The sequence below is a fragment of the Oncorhynchus kisutch genome, linkage group LG14 (assembly GCF_002021735.2).
Source record: "Oncorhynchus kisutch isolate 150728-3 linkage group LG14, Okis_V2, whole genome shotgun sequence".
In the NCBI taxonomy this organism is placed as follows: Eukaryota; Metazoa; Chordata; class Actinopteri; order Salmoniformes; family Salmonidae; genus Oncorhynchus; species Oncorhynchus kisutch.
In genome coordinates, this window is record NC_034187.2 from 89,948,173 (window position 1) to 89,975,088 (window position 26,916).

The following is a 26,916-nucleotide window of genomic DNA, read 5'->3' on the forward strand; positions in this document are numbered from 1 at the left end:
TAGCACATCTTACTGAACAGTTGTTTTAATTGGAAAGCCAATGGACAACAAGTACTTTTTCATATTTCAGATACATCTCTCAATATAACATTGTAAAAACAACAATAACCTTCTTGTAACATGAGCCAGTGTGAATGTTGTGGTTGTGACTGACTGGGGACAATAAGTGTTTAATAGTCTACTTCTGCAGTGAAACAATTCAAAGCCCACTCCTCTACCACACATACCATGTTCTTCTGGAATCACTCCTTCATCCAAATATTTCCCAGAAAATATAGCACCCTTTTTCCTACTTTTAACTTCATATAACTATTTTTCTCCTTACTTACCAGATCCATTGTAACCTTTGCTATTTGAGCAGGTGCAGCAGCCTACTATTTGCAGTCAAGCAGACGTGGAGGTGAGAAGAGAAATGCTTAGATGTTATGAGTATGTGGTGTCTGATGAAGTCAGTTTAGGGTGATGTGTCCACCCATCCTTTTGAAGGGCTATAGTGGCCATATGAACATCTACTTAATTATATCCAGGAATTAACATGTTATCTACTCCGGCTTCTTTCTGAAAGACACTTTGTCTTTGGTCTCTTGGAGTTTCTCTGCCAACTTGTCCTTGTTATCCCCAATCCTCCCCGACAGACGATCTCTGGTCTCTTCCATCTTCTCAGAGAACCTGTCCTTGGTCTCCTCCATCTTCTCAGAGAGGCGTCCCCTGGTCTCCTCCATCTTGTCCTGCAGATACTCCTTAACAGGCGGTGGAGTGGTCATGTGGCCATGTTTACGGAGGTACCTGATCGATAGGGATGTCCCCCCTAATGTCACGGTGTACCTGGCTGGGGTGGCAATCTGGCAATAAACAACATGGACATTGTGGTTAATGTGATTTGTATGATGTGTTTAGATGAATGTGGTGATTTAGCTCTGGGCCAACACTCAAAAGAACTGCCATAGTTCAACATGCAGTCCAAACGTGTAATGAGATGAGCATTCTTACCTTGTACATGGCATACGCAGTCAGTGCATAGCCACTCTGGGAATGCTCCAACAGCTTAACAAGCTTCTCCGGGAATCCAACATACTCCAGAAACGGAACGACATTTATACCCCTAAATGGTTAATTTAATATGGTTAATTTTCTATGACACATCAAGTCAGTCAAGTGTCAACAACTAAAATAATGACCATCACTGGGCCCAGCCTAGTCTGAGCCTAAATAAAGCAGGCCAGGCGTACACTATTCTGATTAAACAATCAGGGTTGTCTATCTAAATGAGACTCAGCTGTGTCTGTGTCAGCCAGTAACCTCAGGTTGACCGGGGGATGGAGAAAAGCCCATTATCACTAATGCCCATATGGAGAGGAGTAACAGAAACAGCCTCAGAAAAACATCTCACATTGTACATGAATGTTTATGGGTTTGTCTTTGTCCCTTCCTCTCATTTCAGTTTGCAAAGTAATATTTTGATATTGCTGTACAACTTTATTACTCGTAACTTTCTGCATGGCAGCGTAGCATAGAACTGTTTGTTATAATATCGTGTTCCTTATTATGTACTTTGTATTTCATGCTGCATTTTTGTGAATCAGAGCTCCCTTGCAAAAAGAGACATTGGAACTTCCCTACATAGATAAAGATTAAATCAAACTTACTGCATGGCAGCATAGTAAAATGTCCCGAACCACATGGAGGAGGTGATGAGGTGAAGGGGAATCATGACCTTCCCATACTGCTTTAGAGTTCTCCTGAACCTCTGGACCAGCCCAATGGACCGGTCCCCCAGGATATCCTCCTGGCCTGGGTCAGCCTGGCTATGGCCTTCTTCCGTGGTGGACTTACGGGGTGCTGTGGTCCACACTGCTCCTGATGTGCTCACCCAGCGTGGGCTGGGGATGAGGCAAGAGTTCCTGAGGAAGTAGGAGGCCATCCGTGGACCCAAAATAGTGGACGGCTGCAAGGTAACTGGGCCCAGAAGCATGGAGCGCAGGGCAGCTGATTGCCACAACGCTCTCTGGTTAAAGAGATGCTGCATCTTCTTACAGTTGCTGCCAAGTCCACCCTATGTAGCAAAACAACACACTACACACACTTGGTTCCAATGAGCGTTTTTGTATTCACACGTTTTATTCAACAACATAGCTAAAAAACAATCATTATTGATGTGATCAGAAAAGTTCAATTTTTTCTCAACAATGGATGACATTAACGCGACTAGTGTAATACTTGGTGCATGTTGAATGTGTAAAACAGAACAATGCCATAGCTACCTTAGTTGAATAACGGTTCAGTAAAGTTGATCCAGTTGCTGAAATGGAAGACAAGCAAACTTAAGCTAGTTATCTAGGATAACCATCCAACTCAATGTTCTATCACTCACTCATGTTCAATGAACTTCTATCTAGGTATTGAACCACAATTTCATGTAGCTAGCTCGCTGATCGCTACACAAATCAAAGCATGCATTAATAGTTTAAAGATAAGCAACACCTTGACCTTGATCAATTCTGCAATCAAACTTTTTCCATTATGTAATCCACTTGTTCGTGGATATTTGTGCACCAACAGTTCATCATTCACCATGTTCTACTATTTCTGTTCAAGTCTACGCCTACAATTGGATGCATACTTCCGATTTCACAGAACGCACTGCAATTTCTTCTGCAACCCGAACGCAGCGTTCCATTGGACTTGTGTACCAAAACTCAATGATCGAGGTACGCACGTCGTTGGCTAACTAGCCGTAGGGGTTAGTTAGCAACATTTTAATTTAATTTAACCAGCCAAGCCAGTTAAGAACTAATTCATATTCACAATGAAGGCCTACCCCTCCCATAACGCGGACGACGCTGGGCCAATTGTGCTATGTCCTATGGGACTCCCGGTCACGGTCGGTTGTGATACAGCCCAGGATCGAACCAGGGTCTGTAGTGACGCCTCTAGCACTGAGATGCAGTACCTTAGACCACTGTGCCACTCGGGAGGCCCCAAACATCGCACAACGTTGATGGCAACACACAATGTAAGCCACCAACACAACGTACATTTATCATCATATATTTGAATGAACGTACTTGACAATCCGACATGGTGTTTCGTTCTTTCAACCCAGGCTAAAGTTTCGATTTGTCCTTCTGGCATTCAGCAGAAAATCCTCACGTCGCATAAATATTACGTCAAGTGATAGGCCCGCAAGGATTTGTGGGAAGAGTAGTCCAGACATTCGGCAGCTCTGCACCACCAAACACGCCACTGACGTTTGTTGCGTTTTCTACAAAAATTGAAAGCATCACTTGATCACACAAAACACAATAACAGCATGTTGATTTTCTTCGCATATTACATAATGTGTTCCCCTATAGCTAACAGATAATGTGATAAAAAGTAATATTACATAACAGCAGTCATTCATCAAAAAGCATCCATCGCACTCCGGGCCAGTAGGGGGTGGGATACCGTATATTTTGGTGTTGGAAACTACAAAATGACGACCGTCGCAAACGCTTAATGGCGGAAAACTCAAGTGAGTGTGAACACTGTGGTTTTTAACAATGTTATGCGGTCTTGTAGCTAAATGTACAATGCCGTTCGTTAGCTAGCTTTTTTTCCCCATAATGTTTTCAACACGTTGAAATAATTTCATTGTACTTTGCACCAAGCGACTTGTAAAGTGTGTTTTTCATATGTGCAAATTATGCTATCCAGGATGAAATATTCTTAGCCAGTTAGCTTGCTACTGTAACCAGCTAGCTGGTGCTACTTCCACTCAAACTAAGTTACACATTGTTGTTATTGATCTTTTTCCAGTTCAGAAGCTGCTCATCTCATATACAGAACACAAACAGCGTTCGACTGGCACTTTCATACTGTCTAACTAGCTACATCATTTAGATACATTTGGAAAACCAAGTAATGTTAGCTTAGATGTATTTCACTAGCATATAACGTTAGCTACCTTGTTCTGTGAAAGTAAATAACATCTCTTGATTTTACAAATTATTTGCAGAAATTTACTGAAGTTGAACGTGCCATTGCAATTATTTTGACAAAACACTCCTGCCAAAGTTGACTCTTCTCTGACCAGTGGAGATGGCAGAGGTTGATCAGGCTGTGGACCTGTCCAAGACAGAGACAGGAGAGGGTGGGAATGGGCATCTGTCTTCCAGTGCAGACCGAAACAGTGGGTCCAGTACAGGACAGAAGTCTACCACCAAGAGGAAGCATGACGATGAGGAAGAGGATGACGGCTCTCCAACTAAGAAACAGGTAAGAAATGGATGAATTAGAAAGGATCTGAACTGATTAATTAGATAACTATTGAATGAGATATCAGTGAATCATCTCCCTCTCTCGTTCTCTCAAATGTACCAGCATGGTCATGGAGAGAAGGTGGCGACCCACTACAACACGCTCCAGGAGACCGGCCTCGCTGCCAGGAGCCAGAGCAGAATATTCTACATGAGGAATTTCAACAACTGGCTTAAAAGTGTTCTAATTGGTGAGATTCTAAATTACTATTAAAAATGTTTCCACTGTTCATCTGCTAGCTGATTTAAATACAGAAGATTCCTCAGGGCGAGTTTGCACTCAGTTAGTCTTTATATTTGTGGTCATGATGTCTTGTAAACTAGTGGTCCCTCCCATCCTCCCAGGTGAGATCCTGGACACGGTACGTCAGAGCCGCAGAGAGCTGTCTGTTCTGGATCTGGGCTGTGGGAAAGGTGGAGACCTGCTCAAGTGGAGGAAAGGACACATTAGCCGGTTGGTCTGTGCAGGTAGAACGGGTTTCTTAGTTGGAGAGACAATATTTAGCCATTTTTTTCTGTCTGAGTAACAGTCAGCAAGATTACAAAAAGCTTGTTCCCAACCACATCTAGGATCTTTCTCAGTCTTCTCTTGATTGCTTGTGTCCTCTCCTCGCTGGTGTTCTGAGCAGTAGGTACAGAGAACATGAGAAATCGGGGAAGGCCTGTTGAAAAGAAGCCTTGGGGTGAACTACTGTTTATTTTTCATGTTGTGTTCTCAGACATAGCAGCAGTGTCGGTGGAGCAGTGCCAGGTTCGTTATGAGTATATGAGGAAGAGGGGTCATCCTAACGAGCGTATCTTCTCTGCAGAGTTCATCACAGCCGACTGTACCAAGGTGCACACAGACACACCCTCTCTCTACACATACAACACAGTGGTCATTTGTTTTGGTCTGTAAAAACTAGAAAATCAGAATATCACAATGTTCTGTGTGCAGAAATAAATGTAACTTTCACTCATACATTATCCTAGTGTAGAGGCACCGTGTCACATTGCCCGGTGTAGAGGCACCGTGTCACATTGCCCGGTGTAGAGGCACCGTGTCACATTGCCCGGTGTAGAGGCACCGTGTCACATTGCCCGGTGTAGAGGCACCGTGTCACATTGCCCGGTGTAGAGGCACCGTGTCACATTGCCCGGTGTAGAGGCACCATTCATTCACAACATTCTTCCAACCTCTCGATACCACCAACATTGCATGGTGGTATTTCATCTGTTTCCCCTCTTTCTTCAGGAGCTGCTGACAGACAAGCTGAAGGATCCTAAGATGGAGTTTGATGTGACCAGCTGTCAGTTTGTGTACCACTACTCCTTTGAGACTCAGCAGCAGGCGGACCTGATGTTGAAGAACGCCTGTGAGAGGCTGAGACCAGGAGGATACTTCATAGGCACCACACCAGATGCATATGAACTGGTGTAAGTAGATACTTCATAGGCACCACACCAGACATATTTGAAATGGCTGTGCGTGATGACATAGTGCACATAAATTACTTTTACGTTTAATTTCAGTACCAAAAAAAATAATGTTAAATGGGTTTCCATTGCATTTTCAAATCGAGACAACTGATGCTTTTGTCACATTTTGTTTGATTATATAGCGAGTGTGCCAACGGCTGGCAGAGGTTGGGAAGGATACCTACATGATATTATGGCCATTTTTATTAGTTAAACGGCAGTCAAGCATCGCTCATCATGTCACCAGAATAAGACCCTCAATATTTATTGGAAAGAAGCATTTAGCTCATCACCAGGAACTTTCACCACCCTCTGAAGTTCATCTCAACTTATTTCATCTGTAGCCTCGTAAACTGCATGGTTTCCTGACGAGTCATAGTGGGAGGACTACACAACATACTCAACATACACAACATACTCAATTAAATGCTTATTATCAATGTTTGGCCGTAAAGGCAGTTCCACCACTATTTCTCGCATAATTCATTTTAGAGATAAAAAGTGTATCTTGTTTGGTCAACATTTGGAAAGTTTACCGACGTGCTCCTTCTGAGGCCTATCGTGACATTTTATTCTTCCAACATAATTTACTCACATTAAAGGGTTGGTGGAAACCTGGTTAGTTGTGTGTGTGTGTGTGATGTGATGTGTGTGTGTGGTGTGTTTTTTTATTTTTTTATGGGCATTTGCACCATATACATGATACCAAGTTCAGCTTCAAGATGCCGGCAATTTGAAAAAAAACTAAAAGGTAGCTTGTTCTGATTTATTGGCACATTTGAACCATGTCGCACACTGTAGCTTATGAACTCGGTGGGTAGTGCTAAAACAATGGCATCTGAATTCTGACTTTTTTTTTGCACGTTCACCATTGAGCCATTCTGCGCAGATTATTAGAACTCTCAATGCCTTGAGCAGTGTTTAATGTCTCAGGAACCTGATGACATGATATCTACCTGCTGGTCTGATGGTTACTGTCAGTGGCTTGATGACATGATATCTACCTGATGGTTACTGTCAGTGGCTTGATGACATGATATCTACCTGCTGGTCTGATGGTTACTGTCAGTGGCTTGATGACATGGTATCTACCCGCTGGTCTGATGGTTACTGTCAGTGGCTTGATGACATGGTATCTACCCGCTGGTCTGATGGTTACTGTCAGTGGCTTGATGACATGGTATCTACCCGCTGGTCTGATGGTTACTGTCAGTGGCTTGATGACATGATATCAACCTGCTGGTCTGATGGTTACTGTCAGTGGCTTGATGACATGGTATCAACCTGCTGGTCTGATGGTTACTGTCAGTGGCTTGATGACATGGTATCAACCTGATGGTTACTGTCAGTGGCTTGATGACATGGTATCAACCTGATGGTTACTGTCAGTGGCTTGATGACATGATATCTACCTGTTGGTCTAATGGTTTCTGTCAGTGGCTTGATGACATGGTATCAACCTGCTGGTCTGATGGTTACTGTCAGTGGCTTGATGACATGGTATCAACCTGCTGGTCTGACAGTTACTGTCAGTGGCTTGATGACATGGTATCAACCTGCTGGTCTGATGGTTACTGTCAGTGGCTTGATGACATGGTATCAACCTGCTGGTCTGATGGTTACTGTCAGTGGCTTGATGACATCAACCTGCTGGTCTGATGGTTACTGTCAGTGGCTTGATGACATGATATCTACCTGCTGGTCTGATGGTTACTGTCAGTGGCTTGATGACATATCTACCTGCTGGTCTGACGGTTACTGTCAGTGGCTTGATGACATGATATCTACCTGCTGGTCTGACGGTTACTGTCAGTAGCTTGATGACATGATATCTACCTGCTGGTCTGACGGTTACTGTCAGTGGCTTGATGACATGATATCTACCTGCTGGTCTGATGGTTACTGTCAGTGGCTTGATGACATGATATCTACCTGCTGGTCTGATGGTTACTGTCAGTGGCTTGATGACATGATATCTACCTGCTGGTCTAATGGTTACTGTCAGTGGCTTGAAGACATGGTATCAACCTGCTGGTCTGATGGTTACTGTCAGTGGCTTGATGACATGGTATCAATCTGCTGGTCTGATGGTTACTGTCAGTGGCTTGAAGACATGGTATCTACCTGCTGGTCTGATGGTTACTGTCAGTGGCTTGATGACATGGTATCTACCTGCTGGTCTGATGGTTACTGTCAGTGGCTTGATGACATGGTATCATCCTGATGGTTACTGTCAGTGGCTTGATGACATGGTATCAACCTGCTGGTCTGATGGTTACTGTCATTGGCTTGATGACATGGTATCAACCTGCTGGTCTGATGGTTACTGTCAGTCACTTGATGACATGATATCATCCTGATGGTCTGATAGTTACTGTCAGTGGCTTGATGACATATCTACCTGCTGGTCTGATGGTTACTGTCAGTGGCTTGATGACATGATATCTACCTGTTGGTCTAATGGTTTCTGTCAGTGGCTTGATGACATGGTATCAACCTGCTGGTCTGATGGTTACTGTCAGTGGCTTGATGACATGGTATCAATCTGCTGGTCTGACAGTTACTGTCAGTGGCTTGATGACATGGTATCAACCTGCTGGTCTGATGGTTACTGTCAGTGGCTTGATGACATGGTATCAACCTGCTGGTCTGATGGTTACTGTCAGTGGCTTGATGACATGGTATCAACCTGATGGTTACTGTCAGTGGCTTGATGACATGGTATCAACCTGATGGTTACTGTCAGTGGCTTGATGACATGATATCTACCTGATGGTCTAATGGTTTCTGTCAGTGGCTTGATGACATGGTATCAACCTGCTCGTCTGATGGTTACTGTCAGTGGCTTGATGACATGGTATCAACCTGCTGGTCTGACAGTTACTGTCAGTGGCTTGATGACATGGTATCAACCTGCTGGTCTGATGGTTACTGTCAGTGGCTTGATGACATGGTATCAACCTGCTGGTCTGATGGTTACTGTCAGTGGCTTGATGACATGGTATCAACCTGCTGGTCTGATGGTTACTGTCAGTGGCTTGATGACATGGTATCAATCTGCTGGTCTGATGGTTACTGTCAGTGGCTTGATGACATGGTATCTACCTGCTGGTCTGATGGTTACTGTCAGTGGCTTGATGACATGGTATCGAACTGATGGTTACTGTCAGTGTCTTGATGACATGATATCAACCTGCTGGTCTGATGGTTACTGGCATTGGCTTGATGACATGGTATCAACCTGCTGGTCTGATGGTTACTGTCAGTCGCTTGATGACATGATATCATCCTGATGGTCTGATAGTTACTGTCAGTGGCTTGATGACATATCTACCTGCTGGTCTGATGGTTACTGTCAGTGGCTTGATGACATGATATCATCCTGATGGTCTGATGTTTACTGTCAATGGCTTGATGACATGGTATCAACCTGATGGTTACTGTCAGTGGCTTGATGACATGGTATCAACCTGATGGTTACTGTCAGTGGCTTGATGACATGATATCTACCTGCTGGTCTAATGGTTACTGTCAGTGACTTGATGACATGATATCATCCTCATGGTCTGATGGTTACTGTCAGTGGCTTGATGACATCATCCTGATGGTCTGATGGTTACTGTCAGTGGCTTGATGACATGGTATCAACCTGCTGGTCTGATGGTTACTGTCAGTGGCTTGATGACATGGTATCTACCTGCTTGTCTAATGGTTACTGTCAGTGGCTTGATGACATGGTATCAACCTGCTGGTCTGATGGTTACTGTCAGTGGCTTGATGACATGGTATCAACCTGCTGGTCTGATGGTTACTGTCAGTGGCTTGATGACATGGTATCAACCTGCTGGTCTGATGGTTACTGTCAGTGGCTTGATGACATGGTATCAACCTGATGGTCTGATGGTTACTGTCAGTGTCTTGATGACCCATCAACCTGCTGGTCTGATGGTTACTGTCAGTGGCTTGATGACATGGCATCAACCTGCTGGTCTAATGCTTTCTGTCAGTGGCTTGATGACATGGTATCAACCTGCTGGTCTGATGGTTACTGTCAGTGGCTTGAAGACATGGTATCAACCTGCTGGTCTGATGGTTACTGTCAGTGGCTTGATGACATGGTATCAATCTGCTGGTCTGACGGTTACTGTCAGTGGCTTGATGACATGGTATCAACCTGCTGGTCTGATGGTTACTGTCAGTGGCTTGATGACATGGTATCAATCTGCTGGTCTGATGGTTACTGTCAGTGGCTTGATGACATGGTATCTACCTGCTGGTCTGATGGTTACTGTCAGTGGCTTGATGACATGGTATCAACCTGCTGGTCTGATGGTTACTGGCATTGGCTTGATGACATGGTATCAACCTGCTGGTCTGATGGTTACTGTCAGTCGCTTGATGACATGATATCATCCTGATGGTCTGATAGTTACTGTCAGTGGCTTGATGACATATCTACCTGCTGGTCTGATGGTTACTGTCAGTGGCTTGATGACATGATATCTACCTGTTGGTCTAATGGTTTCTGTCAGTGGCTTGATGACATGGTATCAACCTGCTGGTCTGATTGTTACTGTCAGTGGCTTGATGACATGGGATCAATCTGCTGGTCTGACAGTTACTGTCAGTGGCTTGATGACATGGTATCAACCTGCTGGTCTGATGGTTACTGTCAGTGGCTTGATGACATGGTATCAACCTGCTGGTCTGATGGTTACTGTCAGTGGCTTGATGACATGGTATCAACCTGATGGTCTGATGGTTACTGTCAGTGTCTTGATGACCCATCAACCTGCTGGTCTGATGGTTACTGTCAGTGGCTTGATGACATGGTATCATCCTGATGGTCTGATGGTTACTGTCAGTGGCTTGATGACATGGTATCAACCTGATGGTTACTGTCAGTGGCTTGATGACATGATATCTACCTGCTGGTCTGATGGTTACTGTCAGTGGCTTGATGACATCATCCTGATGGTCTGATGGTTACTGTCAGTGGCTTGATGACATAGTATCAACCTGCTGGTCTGATGGTTACTGTCAGTGGCTTGATGACATGATATCAACCTGCTGGTCTGATTGTTACTGTCAGTGGCTTGCTGACATGGTATCAACCTGCTGGTCTGATGGTTACTGTCAGTGGCTTGATGACATATCAACCTGCTGGTCTGATGGTTACTGTCAGTGGCTTGATGACATGATATCTACCTGCTGGTCTGATGGTTACTGTCAGTGGCTTGATGACATGATATCATCCTGATGGTCTGATGTTTACTGTCAATGGCTTGATGACATGGTATCAACCTGATGGTTACTGTCAGTGGCTTGATGACATGGTATCAACCTGATGGTTACTGTCAGTGGCTTGATGACATGATATCTACCTGCTGGTCTAATGGTTACTGTCAGTGACTTGATGACATGATATCTACCTGATGGTTACTGTCAGTGACTTGATGACATGATATCATCCTCATGGTCTGATGGTTACTGTCAGTGGCTTGATGACATCATCCTGATGGTCTGATGGGTACTGTCAGTGGCTTGATGACATGGTATCAACCTGCTGGTCTGATGGTTACTGTCAGTGGCTTGATGACATGGTATCTACCTGCTTGTCTAATGGTTACTGTCAGTGGCTTGATGACATGGTATCAACCTGCTGGTCTGATGGTTACTGTCATTGGCTTGATGACATGGTATCAACCTGCTGGTCTGATGGTTACTGTCAGTGTCTTGATGACATGGTATCTACCCGCTGGTCTGATGGTTACTGTCAGTGGCTTGATGACATGGTATCAACCTGATGGTTACTGTCAGTGGCTTGATGACATGATTTATAGACTTGATGGCTTGTGTTCTTTTCCCCTTCAGGAAGCGTGTGGAGACCTTAGACTCTAACTCCTTTGGTAATGAGGTGTTCAGCGTGACGTTTCAGAAGAAGGGAGACTACCCTCTGTTCGGTTGTCAGTATGACTTTAATCTGGAGGGGGTGGTCAATGTCCCAGAGTTCCTGGTTTACTTCCCTCTGTTTGAAGAGTAAGTGTTGTGACATTTTGGTCAAGTGAATCCACCTGCTTGTGAAAATTGAAGTAGATGTCTTTACCAGGAGTTGGCACTGAAATTCATTTCCAATCGTTTCATTCTGAACAGAACCACCATTTGGTTTGGCCATTACACTGTTCCGACCAGCAAAATAAAGTTCTGGACCGGTTTGAACCCCCCAAAAAAGTACTGGTGTATATTAACCTGTGAAATTAGGTTTTTACATTTACCTTGTTAAATGACTTCACCAATCAGTGCGGATAGAGAAGGCAAGCTAGTTGTTTACATGTGTGTTGAACAGAAGTGTAGCCTATGGCGCAAGATGCGACTGAAACTTTGCGGATGGGAAGAGAGTGAGAGCGTGTTGAGGAGGAGGCTTGAAGCGCTGGGCATGTTATGACATGCATTATCTGAATTAGGACCTACAGAGGAGCAGCTTCTTTGGAGGAACTTTGAATGTCCTTTGAGCTAGCTATCTAACAAGCTACAGCTATCTAACAATTTTGTGTATGTAGAGCGGCACCAGAATTAAAAACACGTCTTTTTGTAGTTAATAATCCAACATAAAATGTGAACTAGGCCTATAGTATCTTTAACTAACATTGAAAAAGTGAATCCATTCTACTCTAGCTAATAATGAAGCTTGTAACGTCAGTACAGTAGCCTGGGCTTCAGGGGGGGGAGGAGCTACAGTAGCCTGGGCTTCAGGGGGGGGAGGGTCTACGGTAGCCTGGGCTTCAGAGGGGGGGGGGGGCTACAGTAGCCTGGGTTTCAGAGGGGGGGGGGGGCTACAGTAGCCTGTGCTTCAGAGGGGGGGAGGGGGCTACAGTAGCCTGTGCTTCAGGGGGGGGGGGGGCTACGGTAGCCTGGGCCTCAGAGGGGGGAGGGGCTACAGTAGCCTTAACACCACACATACTAGAGCAGATGTTCAGACTGCGGACACTAGAATATGTTTCTCAGTGAGACGGCGAGGGCTTTGCATAGGCACTTTGTTGCGTTTTTGTTTTGGGGGGGGGGGGGGGGGACTAGAAAAACATTTATGGAATGTAAAATATTGTAATTAACAGGTTCCCATGCTTTTAAAATATCAGAATTAACAGGTTCCCATGCTTTTAAAATATTGGAATTAACAGGTTCCCATGCTTTTAAAATATTGGTCTTAACAGGTTCCCATGCTTTTAAAATATTGGTATTAACAGGTTCCCATGCTTTTAAAATATTGGTATTAACAGGTTCCCATGCTTTTAAAATCACGGTATGGATGACTTTCATTCCAAGTTCTGTTTCACTACCTTAAACATTTTATTTTCCGGTTTTCTGTTCTGTTCCCTGAACTGGTAACCGGTTCCAACCCCTGGGCATAACATTTGTTTTTAACATTTTGTAGGAAGGCAGGGAACTGTCTTCACTTGGTATTTTAGTCATATTGTAATATTAGAAGATACCAGAAGATGGTGGACAAAGAATGACATGGAATCAGTCATGCACCTGGCAAAACTTGACCTCACAAACAGAATGCTTTCTTTGATAACGTCTTTGTATTCATTGGTAAATACATTTTGTAGTTGTTCTGTGTTATGATCCAAAATGTCACAATGTCTGAGATTCTTGTAAATATACTTTGTTATATCACCAGAGAGCTAAACTAGTGTGTTCTATTGACAGGATGGCCAAGAAGTACAACATGCGTCTGGTGTTTAAGAAAACGTTCTCCCAGTTCTTTGAGGAGCACATAAAGAACGACCAGCACAAGATGTTGATGCAGAGGATGCAAGGGCTGGAGGTAGGGATCAATATACACTACCAGTCTAAAGTTTGGACACCTAGTCATTCAAGGGTTTTTCTTTACTTTTTCTTTACGTTTTCTTTACTATTTTCTTCATTGTAAAATTAATAGTGAAGACATCAAAACTATGAAATAGCACTCATGGAATCATGTAGTAACCAAAAAACTGTTAAACAAATGGAAAATATATTTGAGATTCTTCAAAGTAGCCACCTTTTGCCTTGACAGCTTTGCACACTCTTGGCATTCTCTCTACCAGCTTCACCTGGAATTATTTTCTACTAGTCTTGAAGGAGTTCCCACATATGCTGGGCACTTGTTGGCTGCTTTTCCTTCACTCTGCGGTCCAACTCACCCCAAACCATCTCAATTGGGTTGTAGGGTGCCTGTGGAGGCCAGGTCATCTGATGCAGCACTCCATCACTCTCCTTCTTGGTAAAATCTTGGTAAAATAGCCTGTAGGTGTGTTGGGTCATTGTCCTGTTGAGAAACTGTTGAAAAACAAATGATAGTCCCCCTAATCGCAAACCAGATGGGATGGCGTATCGCTGCAGAATGATGTGGTAAGTGTGCCATGAATTCTAAATTAATGACTGACAGTGTCACCAGCAAAGCACCATCACACCTCCTCCTCCTCCTCCGTGCTTCACGGTGGGAACCACACATGTGGAGATAATAATTTCAACTTCTCTGCTTCTCACATAGACACGGCTGTTGGAATCAAATCCAAATTTGGACTCATCAGACCAAAGGACAGATTTCCACCGGTCTAATGTCCATTGCTTGTGTTTCTTGGCCAAAGCAAGTCTCTTCTTCTTATTGGTGTCCTTTAGTAGTGGTTTCTTTGCAGCAATTTGACCATGAAGGCCTGATTCACGCGGTCTCTTCTGAACAGTTGATGTGTCTCTTACTTGAACTCTGTGAATCATTTATTTGGGATGCAATCTGATGTGCAGTTAACTATCTTCTGTATACCACCCCTACCTTGTCACAACGCAACTGATTGGCTTAAACGCATTAAGAAGGAAAGAAATTCCACAAATGAACTTTTACCAAGGCAGACCTGTTAATTGAAATGCATTCCAGGTGACTACCTCATGAAGCTGGTTGAGAGAATGCCAAGAGTGTGCAAAGTTATCAAGACAAAGGGTGGCTACTTGAAGAATCTCAAATATAAAATGTATGATGACTCTCAGGTACAGACACACCAGTACCTCTGTTAATGATATGACTCTCTCTGGTACAGACACACCAGTACCTCTGTTAATGATATGACTCTCTGGTACAGACACACCAGTACCTCTGTTAATGATATGACTCTCAGGTACAGACACACCAGTACCTCTGTTAATGATATGACTCTCTGGTACAGACACACCAGTACCTCTGTTAATGATATGACTCTCTGGTACAGACACACCAGTACCTCTGTTAATGATATGACTCTCTGGTACAGACACACCAGTACCTCTGTTAATGATATGACTCTCTGGTACAGACACACCAGTACCTCTGTTAATGATATGACTCTCTGGTACAGACACACCAGTACCTCTGTTAATGATATGACGTGAAGGTAACACAGTTCCAATCTGGACAGAAAAGCTGTACTTTAGGTGAATGCAATACAAAGGTCACACTAATTTATTAAAGCAAACTTTTTATGATTTGATGAACCAGGAATTGTTTCAATGATGTCCCATAGCTTTTGACATGAGGATTAGTCCGTTCTTCAGATAGCATGTGTCTGTGTAGCATCTGGAAACAAGATCAAGTCTTCACTAGCCCGGAGCGACAGCCTTCAAATTGATCATGTCTCTGTTTAGGACCTCCGCAGAGAAAGAGGTGTTCTTAACATCAGTAACCAAGGACAAGTCTCTTTATGTATCCGGAGTGTATTATAGACCCGCTGAGTCTACGGCCACACGTTGTGACTCAACCTGGCTCAATAGAACTTGGAAGTTGCTGTAATTGTGTTGTTGTGTCAGTCTTTCCCGACAGACAACAAGAACAAGTCATCCTCAGACAACCTTGATGATTATGATCACGCCAAGGAGAAGGCTGACAGCCCTAATGTCAGGCTGCCGTTGGTAAGAGAATGAATGTCTGGGGACCTGTTTTCATATTGCCAAGCACAACTCCATGACTACAATAGATATTTAGATGCAGTGTTTTCAGTGTAAACTTAAACCACCAAAGTATGTAGAAAAGATAACGGAACAATATATTTTTCAATACGATCATCTTCAAGAACTGACAATCACCAAAATAGAAAAGACAGTCAGGGAGAGTCTATAAAACACATTTCATGGCATCCATTGATTTATTGATAATTTGAGTCACTCAGACAGCATAAGAACACTGCAAAATGTGTACAATTGCAGTAAATTTGTTTTAAAACATTACAATTTCATCTCCGCAGCCAAGAGGGTCTCTAAAACCATTCCATTGCCCCCCCCCCATGCCAACTATGTCACTGCTGCTAAAAGAAATCTTAGGGGAAGCTAAGATTACAATGAGATATCACTTTGAACCTTTTAGCTTTTGTGAAACTACTTTATTTAAAGGGGCAATCTGCTATTTAAATACATATTTGGACTGTTAAATTAATTATATAACCATTTGATTCTTGAAGAATATAACATATACATGCCTCATGAGATTAGTTCAACTGTCCTACCCCATCAGAACCCAAAATACTGCCTTGTTTTCTCTAAGGTAAATAATGAAATTGTCAACAAACACTCTATAGCCCCCAAACCTGGTTAAAACTATACTTTTGATCTCATGGATGATCAGCCCTTGGATCCATAGATCTGTCTCTTTTTGTGGTTACTTTTCTCCAGCCCCATCCCTCATCTTTTTACCAAAACAAGTGGAGGGATGGGCTTTGTTGTTGTTGGAAGTGCAGATTGCCCCTTAAAGAAATGTTAATGATGCAGTCAGTGAAAGAGTTTACACACATTTAATAGATGCATTTCTAATCAAGAGTCTTTCATGGTACCTAAGTGACAGTGTTTTAAAGGACAGTGTTTTAAAATGAACATTATACTATCTAATACTTGACCATGTTCAGAAACATTTGAATATTCAATACTTGATCATGTTCAGAAACAGCCGTGTGACCATTCTGTATTGCCTCTTGTCTGTTCTGTACAGGGAACATTGAGCAAGTCTGAGTGGGAGGCAACAAGTATGTACCATGGGTTTGGTTTCTAACCTGTCATGTTAACTGCTTCTACTAACAGTATTAGTCATTAGTTCAGAATATAATTCTAAGTATTAATCTACTGTTTCTAATCTAATTTTACAGTGTAATAAATGTCAGTAAAGGCTGAAATGTATTGTTTCACAGCTAGAGATGTAAAGATGAATGTATATTACATAATGTTTACTTCAATAGTCTTTCTGGTTTAGAGACTCAACGCTGTGGTGTTATTAATTGTTAGCTTGGTCGTGGATATTAGGCATAGTACCGTCATAATGATTTCTCTACAGAATCTCGTATAGGACAATATAAAACTTTAAAGGCCCAGTGCACTCAAAAATGTCACTTTCATATATATGTCCACACTGAGGTTGGAGTAATACTGTGACATTGTGAAAAGTATATGGTATAAGACCTGTTTGAAAAGACTGCTTGAAATTTCAGCCTGTTTTGGCAGGGTAGCATTTTGGCCTGGTGATGTAGTGGGGTCATCTTTGATATGTGTATATTATATAACTCACATATGACCCATGAATCGACTATCCAATTAATATAATTAAAGTCTAATATCTGATTCCATTTAACATTATAGTAAAACCATGTGCATTCAAGTATTATGCTTTTGCCGACAAAGATCAAGAAATGGTCATGAGAAGCAAATGTCAAAGCTTTGTATTATTTAATAACTTAATGAATGGATACACATACTGAGTCACATGAATGGATACACATACTGAGTCACATGAATGGATACACATACTGAGTCACATGAATGGATACACATACTGAGTCAAATGAATGGATACACATACTGAGTCAAATGAATGGATACACATACTGAGTCAAATGAATGGATACACATACTGAGTCAAATGAATGGATACACATACTGAGTCACATGAATGGATACACATACTGAGTCACATGAATGGATACACATACTGAGTAAAATGAATGGATACACATACTTAGTCAAATGAATGGATACACATACTTAGTCAAATGAATGGATACACATACTGAGTCAAATGAATGGATACACATACTGAGTCAAATGAATGGATACACATACTGAGTCACATGAATGGATACACATACTGAGTCAAATGAATGGATACACATACTGAGTCACATGAATGGATACACATACTGAGTCAAATGAATGGATACACATACTGAGTCAAATGAATGGATACACATACTGAGTCAAATGAATGGATACACATACTTAGTCAAATGAATGGATACACATACTGAGTCACATGAATGGATACACATACTGAGTCACATGAATGGATACACATACTGAGTCAAATGAATGGATACACATACTGAGTCAAATGAATGGATACACATACTGAGTCACATGAATGGATACACATACTTAGTCAAATGAATGGATACACATACTGAGTCACATGAATGGATACACATACTGAGTCAAATGAATGGATACACATACTGAGTCACATGAATGGATACACATACTGAGTCAAATGAATGGATACACATACTGAGTCAAATGAATGGATACACATACTGAGTCACATGAATGGATTAACACATACTGAGTCACATGAATGGATTAACACATACTGAGTCACATGAATGGATACACATACTGAGTCACATGAATGGATACACATACTGAGTCACATGAATGGATACACATACTGAGTCACATGAATGGATACACATACTGAGTCACATGAATGGATACACATACTGAGTCACATGAATGGATACACATACTGAGTCACATGAATGGATACACATACTGAGTCACATGAATGGATACACATACTGAGTCACATGAATGGATACACATACTGAGTCACATGAATGGATACACATACTGAGTCAAATGAATGGATACACATACTTAGTCAAATGAATGGATACACATACTTAGTCAAATGAATGGATACACATACTGAGTCACATGAATGGATACACATACTTAGTCAAATGAATGGATACACATACTGAGTCACATGAATGGATACACATACTGAGTCAAATGAATGGATACACATACTGAGTCACATGAATGGATACACATACTTAGTCACATGAATGGATACACATACTGAGTCAAATGAATGGATACACATACTGAGTCAAATGAATGGATACACATACTGAGTCACATGAATGGATACACATACTGAGTCACATGAATGGATACACATACTGAGTCACATGAATGGATACACATACTGAGTCACATGAATGGATACACATACTGAGTCACATGAATGGATACACATACTGAGTCACATGAATGGATACACATACTGAGTCAAATGAATGGATACACATACTGAGTCAAATGAATGGATACACATACTGAGTCACATGAATGGATACACATACTTAGTCAAATGAATGGATACACATACTGAGTCAAATGAATGGATACACATACTGAGTCAAATGAATGGATACACATACTGAGTCAAATGAATGGATACACATACTGAGTCAAATGAATGGATACACATACTGAGTCAAATGAATGGATACACATACTGAGTCAAATGAATGGATACACATACTGAGTCAAATGAATGGATACACATACTGAGTCAAATGAATGGATACACATACTGAGTCAAATGAATGGATACACATACTGAGTCAAATGAATGGATACACATACTTGGTCAAATGAATGGATACACATACTGAGTCAAATGAATGGATACACATACTGAGTCAAATGAATGGATACACATACTTAGTCAAATGAATGGATACACATACTGAGTCAAATGAATGGATACACATACTGAGTCAAATGAATGGATACACATACTGAGTCAAATGAATGGATACACATACTGAGTCAAATGAATGGATACACATACTGAGTCAAATGAATGGATACACATACTTAGTCAAATGAATGGATACACATACTTAGTCAAATGAATGGATACACATACTTAGTCAAATGAATGGATACACATACTGAGTCAAATGAATGGATACACATACTTAGTCAAATGAATGGATACACATACTGAGTCAAATGAATGGATACACATACTTAGTCAAATGAATGGATACACATACTTAGTCAAATGAATGGATACACATACTTAGTCAAATGAATGGATACACATACTTAGTCAAATGAATGGATACACATACTTAGTCAAATGAATGGATACACATACTTAGTCAAATGAATGGATACACATACTTAGTCAAATGAATGGATACACATACTTAGTCAAATGAATGGATACACATACTTAGTCAAATGAATGGATACACATACTTAGTCAAATGAATGGATACACATACTTAGTCAAATGAATGGATACACATACAAAGCATATTTATAGACATTGAACACTGAATAAAAATATGAACGCAACATGTAAAGTGTTGGTCCCATGTTCCATGAGCTGAAATAAAAGATCCCAGAAATGTTCCATATCCACAAAAAGCTGATTTCACTCAAATTTTGTGCACAAATTCATTTACATCCCTGTTAGTGAGAATTTCTCCTTTGCCAAGATATGACACACCTGTTTCTTGATAATCCATCCACCTAATTAAACAGAATGATTATTATACAAGTGCACCTTGCTGGGGACAAAATGCCACTAAAATATACAACACAATGCCACAGATGTCTCAAGTTTGAGGGAGCGTGCAATTGGCATGCTGACTGCAGGACTGTCTACCAGAGCTGTTGCCAGAGAATGAAAGGTTAATTTCTCTTCCATAAACTGCCTCCAATGTCTTTTTAGAGAATTTGGCAGTACGTTCAACCGGCCTCACAACCGCAGACAGTGTGATTGCCGTTGTGTGGACGAGCGGTTTGCTGATGTCAACGTTGTGAATAGAGTGTCCCATGGTGGGGTTGTGTTATGGGCAGGCATAAGCTACGGACAACAAACACCTTTGCATTTTATCATTGGAAAAGTGAATGCTCAGAAACACCGTGACGAGATCTGGCCATTCATCCGCCGCCATCACCTCATGTTTCAGCATAATGCATAGTCCCATGTTGCAAGGATCTGTACACAATTCCTGGAAGCTGAAAATGTCCCAGTTCTTCCATGGCCTGCATTCTCACCAGACATCTCACCCATGTTTGGGATGCTCTGGATTGACGTGTAAAACAGCTTGTTCCAGTTCCTTTCGCACATTAAAGAGGAGGGGGACAAGAGGCCACAATCAACAGCCTGATCAACTCGCTATGTGGAGATGTCACGCTGCATGAGGCAAATGGAGGTCACACCAGATACTGTCTGGTTTTCTGATCCACGCCCCTACTTTTTTTTAAGGTGTCTGTGACCAACAGATTCATATCTGTTTTCCCAGTCATGTGAAATCTATAGGTTAGGGCCTAATGAATTTATTTCAATTGACTGTTTTTTTGCTTATGAAGTGTAACTCAGTAACATTTTTTTAATTGTTGCGTGTTGTACTTATATGTTCAGTATAGGTCCTAGGTTAACTTACAAGACCAAGCATGAAAAAAGAGATGCCTAATAGGCCAAAAGACCTAGGAAATGAGAATTCCCGGATGGATACGATAAGAGACAGAACACTGGGGTTTCATTCCATTTAGAACATTTGAAGGTGTAACTTTTCAACCCAAATAGAAGTGTATGAAACAAACCTAGGCTACTGTATATAAATAGCTATATGGTGGTAGTCAAGCCGAGGTTAATCAATTAACATTTTTGATTAGCTAGGTTGGCTAACGTCAGAGGGTGGGATGGCTGACTGGTCCTTGGCCATGCGGCCAGAGGTGACCGATAGCACTTAAATTAGGGCCGAGCCAAGAGTAACATCACCAGCCGGTAAATTAATTTATAGACCAATAAGAGTTCCAAACCTCTCTGCCAATAACAGCTAGTTTTTGGTTTTCCCCTCTCCACTCAGATCACTAACAGACAGTCATAGCAAAATTCTTGCTTGAGAAATTGTTCTAGCTAAGAAGCTATTTTTGTTTCTTTGTTTTCAATTAAATTGGTCAAAATCACAGTAAGGTACACTATATATACAAGTATGTGGACACCCCTTCACATTAGTGGTTTCTGCTATTTCAGCCACACCAGTTACTAACAGGTATATAAAATCGAGCTCACAGCCATGCAATCTCCATAGACAAACATTGCCAGTAGAATAGTCATCTGTAAGTGCTGTTATTGTGAAGTTGAAGTGTAAAAATGGTCTGTCCTCGGTTGCGACACTCTCTACCGAGTTCCAAACTACCTCTGGACGCAACGTTAGCACAAGAACTGACATCGCCGCCATTGCACTCTGGACCAGTGGAAGCGCGTTCTCTGGAGTGAAGAATCACGCTTCACCATCTGGCAGTCCAATGGATGAAGCTTGGTTTGGCAGATGCCAGGAAAATGCTTCCTGACCCAATGCATAGTGCCAACTGTAAAGTTTGGTGGAGGAGGAATAATTGTTTGGGGCTGTTTTTCATGGTTTGGGCTTGGCCACTTAGTTCCAGTGAAGGGAAATCTCAACGCTACAGCATACAATGACATAGACGATTCTGTGCTACCAGCTTTGTGGCAACAGTTTGGGGAAGGCCCTTTTCTGTTTCAGCATGACAATACCCCCATGCACAAAGCGAGGTCCATACAGAAATGGTTTGTCGAGATTGGTGTGGAAGAACTTGACTGGCCTGCACAGAGCCCTGACCTCAACTCCATCGAACACCTTTGGGTTGAATTGGAAGGCTGACTGCGAGTCAGGCCTAATTGCCCAACATCAGTGCCAGACCTCACTAATGCTTTTGTGGCTGAATGGAAGCAAGTCCTTGCAGCAACGTTCCAACATCTAGTGGAAAGCCTTCCCAGAAGAGTGGAGGCTGTTATAGCAGCAAAGGGGGGACCAACTCCATATTAATGCCCATGATCTTGGAATGAGAGGTTCGATGTGCAGATGTCCAGATACTTTTGATCATGTAGTGTACTTAATCGTTACCTAGAAATGATTTGCTATTGAGATTAAAGCGGCTGCAATGAACCTTTTTAATATTGTTGCTTTTTAAAAATTCTACGATGTAGGACAGAGTAAAAACAAAAACCCTTGATTGAGGTTATTGTCCAAACTTTTGACTGGTACTGTATATCTACAGAAATAGGACCCAACCTGCTTCTGTTTGAGTGTTTTAATAGCCTACTGATTCTGTGAGCATCAAGCCTCAAGCAACCACATGTCAGATGAACAATTTCACAAATTGGTCTGTTTTTTTAAATATCTTCTGTAGTAAAGGCTTCACATGTTTTGTTTCTGCTACTCTGTTTACAGTTTGACAATACATGTATGTGGTAGCTAACTGGCTTGTTAATTGGATCATCTTTGAGGCTTTGAGTGTTCTTCCACTATGATCTCAAAGAAAGAAAGTTGATATGAAAACCAATAGAACAGGAGATAAATGCTGGGATTGTCTTTATAAATGAATCGCTTGAATTATGTTGAGTTGAGCTTGAGAAATAAAAAGAGTACCTCAAATCGTGACCATCAGAACAGTTAACATACATTTAGAATTATTTGTTGTGCATTGACTGTGCTTAAAAGCACATGTTTAACACCAGTACCAGCATTTTGAGGAGTTGCTCTCACGCTGTTTGACAGGTGCTCCTCAAACTAGGCTGTGTATGCTGTGTGATAAACAAGAATCATGAAGACTAATGAAAATGCACGCGCAGCAATTTAATTCCACTAAATTATGCAAATTAACACTAGACTGACCGGTGTAATGTATTTTCAGCAGCTAACCAATTAACGGTTAAACGTTAACATCCCATAACCTTACTGTGATTGTTTCTTTATGACCATTTGAATAAAAACAAAAAATAGTTTCTTAGCAAAGAGCAATTTCTCAAGCAAGAATTTAGCTAGGATTGTTTGGGAGTGGTCTGACTGGGGAGGAGAACTGAAAACTAGCTGTTATTGGCAGAGGGGTTTGGAACGCACTTATTGGTCTATTAACTAATTTACCGCCAGGTGATGGCACCAGGCAGGTCAAAACTCCATCCCACCTAAACAGGCTGAAATTATAGGCAGTCTTTTCAAACAGCTCCTAAACTAAAAGGGCCTTTATCATTTTCACAGTATTATTCCATCCTCAGTGTGGACATACAGTGCAATCGGAAAGTATTCAGACACCTTCACTTTTTTTTCTCACTTTTTCTTACATTGCAGCCTTATTTTAAAGTGTATTAAATTCATGGTTTTCCTTCATCAATCTACACACAATACCCCAAAATTACAAAATCGAGAACAGATTTTGGGACATTTTTGCAAATGTATTACAAATAAAAAAACAGACCTTATTTACGTATTCAGACCCGTTGCTATGAGACTCCAAATTGAGCTCAGGTGCATCCTGTTTCTATTGATCATTCATGAGATGTTTCTACAACCTGATTGGAGTCCACCTTTGGTAAATTCAATTGATTGGACATGATTTGGGACACCTGTCTGAGTTTCCACAGTTGACAGTATATGTCAGAGCAAAAACCAAGCCATGAGATTGAAGGAATTGTCCGTAGAGCTCCGAGACATGATTGTGTCGAGGCACAGATCTGGGGAAGGGTACAAAAAATGTCTGCAGCATTGGCCAAGGATGTGTCTTGGAACCCGATCATGACAGAGGTCCTCTGTGGAGATGCGAGAACCTTCCAGAAGGACAATTTCTGCAGCACTCCATCAATCAGGCCTTCATGGTTGAGTGGCTAGACTGAAGCCACGCCTCAGTAAAACGACCGCACGCTTGGAGTTTGCCAAATGGCACATAAAGGACTCTGACCATGAGAGACAAGATTCTCTGGTCTGATGAAACCAAGTTTTAACTCTTTGGCCTGAATGCAAAGAGTCACGTCTGTAGGAAACCAGGCACCGCTCATCACCTGGCCAATACCATCCCTACAGTGACTCATGATGGTTGCGGCATTATGCAGTGGGGATGTTTTTCAGTGGCACGGACTGGGAGACTAGTCAGGATGGGGGGAAAGATGAATGGAGCAAAGTACAGAGGTCCTTGATGAAACCTGCTCCAGAGTGCTCAGGACCTCAGACTGTGGTGAAGGTTCACTTTCCAACAGGACAATGACACTAAGCACACAACCAAGAGAATGCAGGGGTGGCTTCGGGACAAGACTCTGAATGTCCTTGAGTGGCCCAGCCAGAGCCCGGACTTGAACCCGATCGAACATCTCTGGAGAGACCTGTAAAAAGCTGTGTCCAACCCTACAGAACTTGAGGATCTTCAGAGAAGAATAGGATAAACTCCCCAAATACAGGTGTCCCAAGCTTGTAGTGTCATACCCAAGAAGACTTCAAAGTACTGAATACTTATGTAAATATAATACTTACGTTTAAAAACAAATAAAAAAATAATCAATTTACAAACATTTCTACAAACCTGTTTTTGCTTTGTCGTGATGGGGTATTGTGTGTAGATTGATGAGGGGGAAAAACAATGTAATCCATTTTAGAATAAAGCTGTAACGTAAAAATGTAGAAAAAGTGAAGCAGTCTGAATACTTTCTGAATGCACTGTATAAATAAAACACAGATAAATCACGTTTTTGACTGCACTAGGCCTTTAATCAAGAACATGTAAGGCAATATTTTTGGTTGGACCAAATTCTTCTGCTCTGAGTTGAGGTTGTGACACTGCAGTGGCCTGTCTGCAAATGAGTTGTTTTAATTATGTTTGATTAATATCTCTCTTTAATAATCTTCCTGCACTAGCTAATGAGGACCCTGTTAAATTTAACTCTTTCTTCCATCTCTTTCTCTCTCCATCTCTCTCTCTAAGGCATCTACCTGGTGTTTGCATTTGAGAAAATGTCCTGAATGCCAGAGAAGAGAACTCCAGTTTGACAGGTCGACTCGTCAATATTACACTGTCTTTTTGTTTGGTATGTTTGGGGGGGATTTTTTTTTTAAAGAACTGACTTGCTGCCCACTGCAGAGCATGGTAAAAAAAAAAGTAGTTTTAATGTTTTCCTGTTGTGAAATATTATTGGTTTGAGTAAGCTTGTCTTGCCTATCCATCCATCCATCCATCTATCAATCTATCCTCTGGTTCTTATTATATCAGCTACAGCCAGACTGTTGTCATCATCTGTAGCTCATATCTGTCCAGTGTTTACTTCACCTTTATCCTGGTCATTTAACCTAGTGATGTCTTTTAACTGGAGTGATGTGTATTATACAACGGGTGGGTCTAATCCTGAATGCTGATTGGTTAAAAGCGCATTCCAGCCCGGTGTCTATTCCACGAGTTACCACTGGCTAAATCTATGACGTTAAAATGCCTATTTACTCCGTTCCATCTGACTGCACAATCCTATCTCATCAGCCCAGCCAGGCCATTTATAACCTTGATCTCCACTATAAAAAGCATCTTGACATTATGTCACTTTTTTTTTTGACTAACTTTTAGTTTTCAACAGTCCTTTAAGAGTTCCAACAACAACATCCTATTTATTATTTATGTGATAATGCCCTTAAAGCTGGTGTTTTGAAGGTATATTGGCACGGTTTGCTGGCCTGAGACAACACACCCATGCCAATATATCCTCCAAACACCGCCTTTGAGGGCATTATCACTTAAATAATAAATAGGGTGTTACTTACTCTTAAATGACATTTAAGGATGCATAGCACAGGCATCAAAGTAGTCATACATTTTCACATTTCAGAATTGCAAATGATGGGCAGCTTTGGGTACTGTCTCCAACACACATTTCTACCAGATTTGGACTATTTCCAGATAGAAGCCTGTTTCTCTGCAGTCCAGTCTCACTGCTGAATTGATTCTTCAAGAGGATTAGATCAGTGGATCAATGCTAGTTTGAAGTAAGATGACCTTGTAGAGGTATTTTAAGGCTCAACTATGATTCAGGTAATCACCCTGATCAACACATCAAACCTTTATGTAACCCTATGTTGATTACCTGGTGTATGTGTTCCTTCTGTCTATTCTCTATCTTGTGCACTACTATTGACCAGGGCCCATTGCCCCCCCCCCCAAGGAATTTACCTAAAATGAGTTGAATTGAGGAAACCTGTTCCAAAGTATTCCCACAAATAAAATAACATGTGATTGTCTCTCAATGTAA

The 26,916-nt window shown here is 41.6% G+C and overlaps 2 protein-coding genes across 13 annotated transcripts; one reads left to right on the plus strand and one right to left on the minus strand.

The window, feature by feature from the left end:
* fam210aa (family with sequence similarity 210 member Aa) lies at positions 1-3,203 on the minus strand. Of its 11 annotated transcripts, none has more exons than XM_031789184.1 (5): positions 3,066-3,203; positions 2,262-2,299; positions 1,647-2,073; positions 991-1,102; positions 1-842 (listed from the first exon to the last, which is right to left on the minus strand). In XM_031789184.1, the coding sequence occupies exons 3-5, from the start codon at positions 2,024-2,026 to the stop codon at positions 543-545; spliced, it is 792 nt and encodes a 263-aa protein (XP_031645044.1). In that variant the 5' UTR covers positions 2,027-2,073; positions 2,262-2,299; positions 3,066-3,203; the 3' UTR covers positions 1-542. The 11 variants fall into 11 exon arrangements, with proteins under 11 accessions (XP_031645044.1, XP_031645043.1, XP_031645052.1 ...); XM_031789183.1 differs by having other exon boundaries at positions 1,647-2,053; positions 3,066-3,189; XM_031789192.1 differs by having other exon boundaries at positions 1,647-1,986; positions 3,066-3,164.
* rnmt (RNA (guanine-7-) methyltransferase) lies at positions 3,191-26,916 on the plus strand. Of its 2 annotated transcripts, none has more exons than XM_020473329.2 (11): positions 3,191-3,514; positions 3,998-4,257; positions 4,363-4,489; positions 4,644-4,766; positions 5,018-5,133; positions 5,533-5,714; positions 11,631-11,795; positions 13,467-13,584; positions 15,576-15,677; positions 16,747-16,780; positions 25,608-26,916. In XM_020473329.2, exons 2-11 carry the CDS (start codon positions 4,081-4,083, stop codon positions 25,643-25,645), a joined length of 1,182 nt encoding a protein of 393 aa, XP_020328918.1. In that variant the 5' UTR covers positions 3,191-3,514; positions 3,998-4,080; the 3' UTR covers positions 25,646-26,916. The 2 variants fall into 2 exon arrangements, with proteins under 2 accessions (XP_020328918.1, XP_031645042.1); XM_031789182.1 differs by lacking the exon at positions 3,191-3,514 and adding an exon at positions 3,882-3,900.

Coding starts and splice junctions, on each gene's coding strand:
- fam210aa (XM_031789183.1), bottom strand. CDS start 3,132: ATGCCAGAAGGACAAATCGAAACTTTAGCCTGGGTTGAAAGAACGAAA. Junction 2,300..3,065: donor ACACCATGTCGGATTGTCAA/GTACGTTCATTC, acceptor CTTCCATTTCAG/CAACTGGATCAACTTTACTG. Junction 1,103..1,646: donor TTTTACTATGCTGCCATGCA/GTAAGTTTGATT, acceptor TTAACCATTTAG/GGGTATAAATGTCGTTCCGT.
- rnmt (XM_020473329.2), top strand. CDS start 4,081: ATGGCAGAGGTTGATCAGGCTGTGGACCTGTCCAAGACAGAGACAGGA. Junction 4,258..4,362: donor GCTCTCCAACTAAGAAACAG/GTAAGAAATGGA, acceptor CAAATGTACCAG/CATGGTCATGGAGAGAAGGT. Junction 15,678..16,746: donor CTAATGTCAGGCTGCCGTTG/GTAAGAGAATGA, acceptor TGTTCTGTACAG/GGAACATTGAGCAAGTCTGA.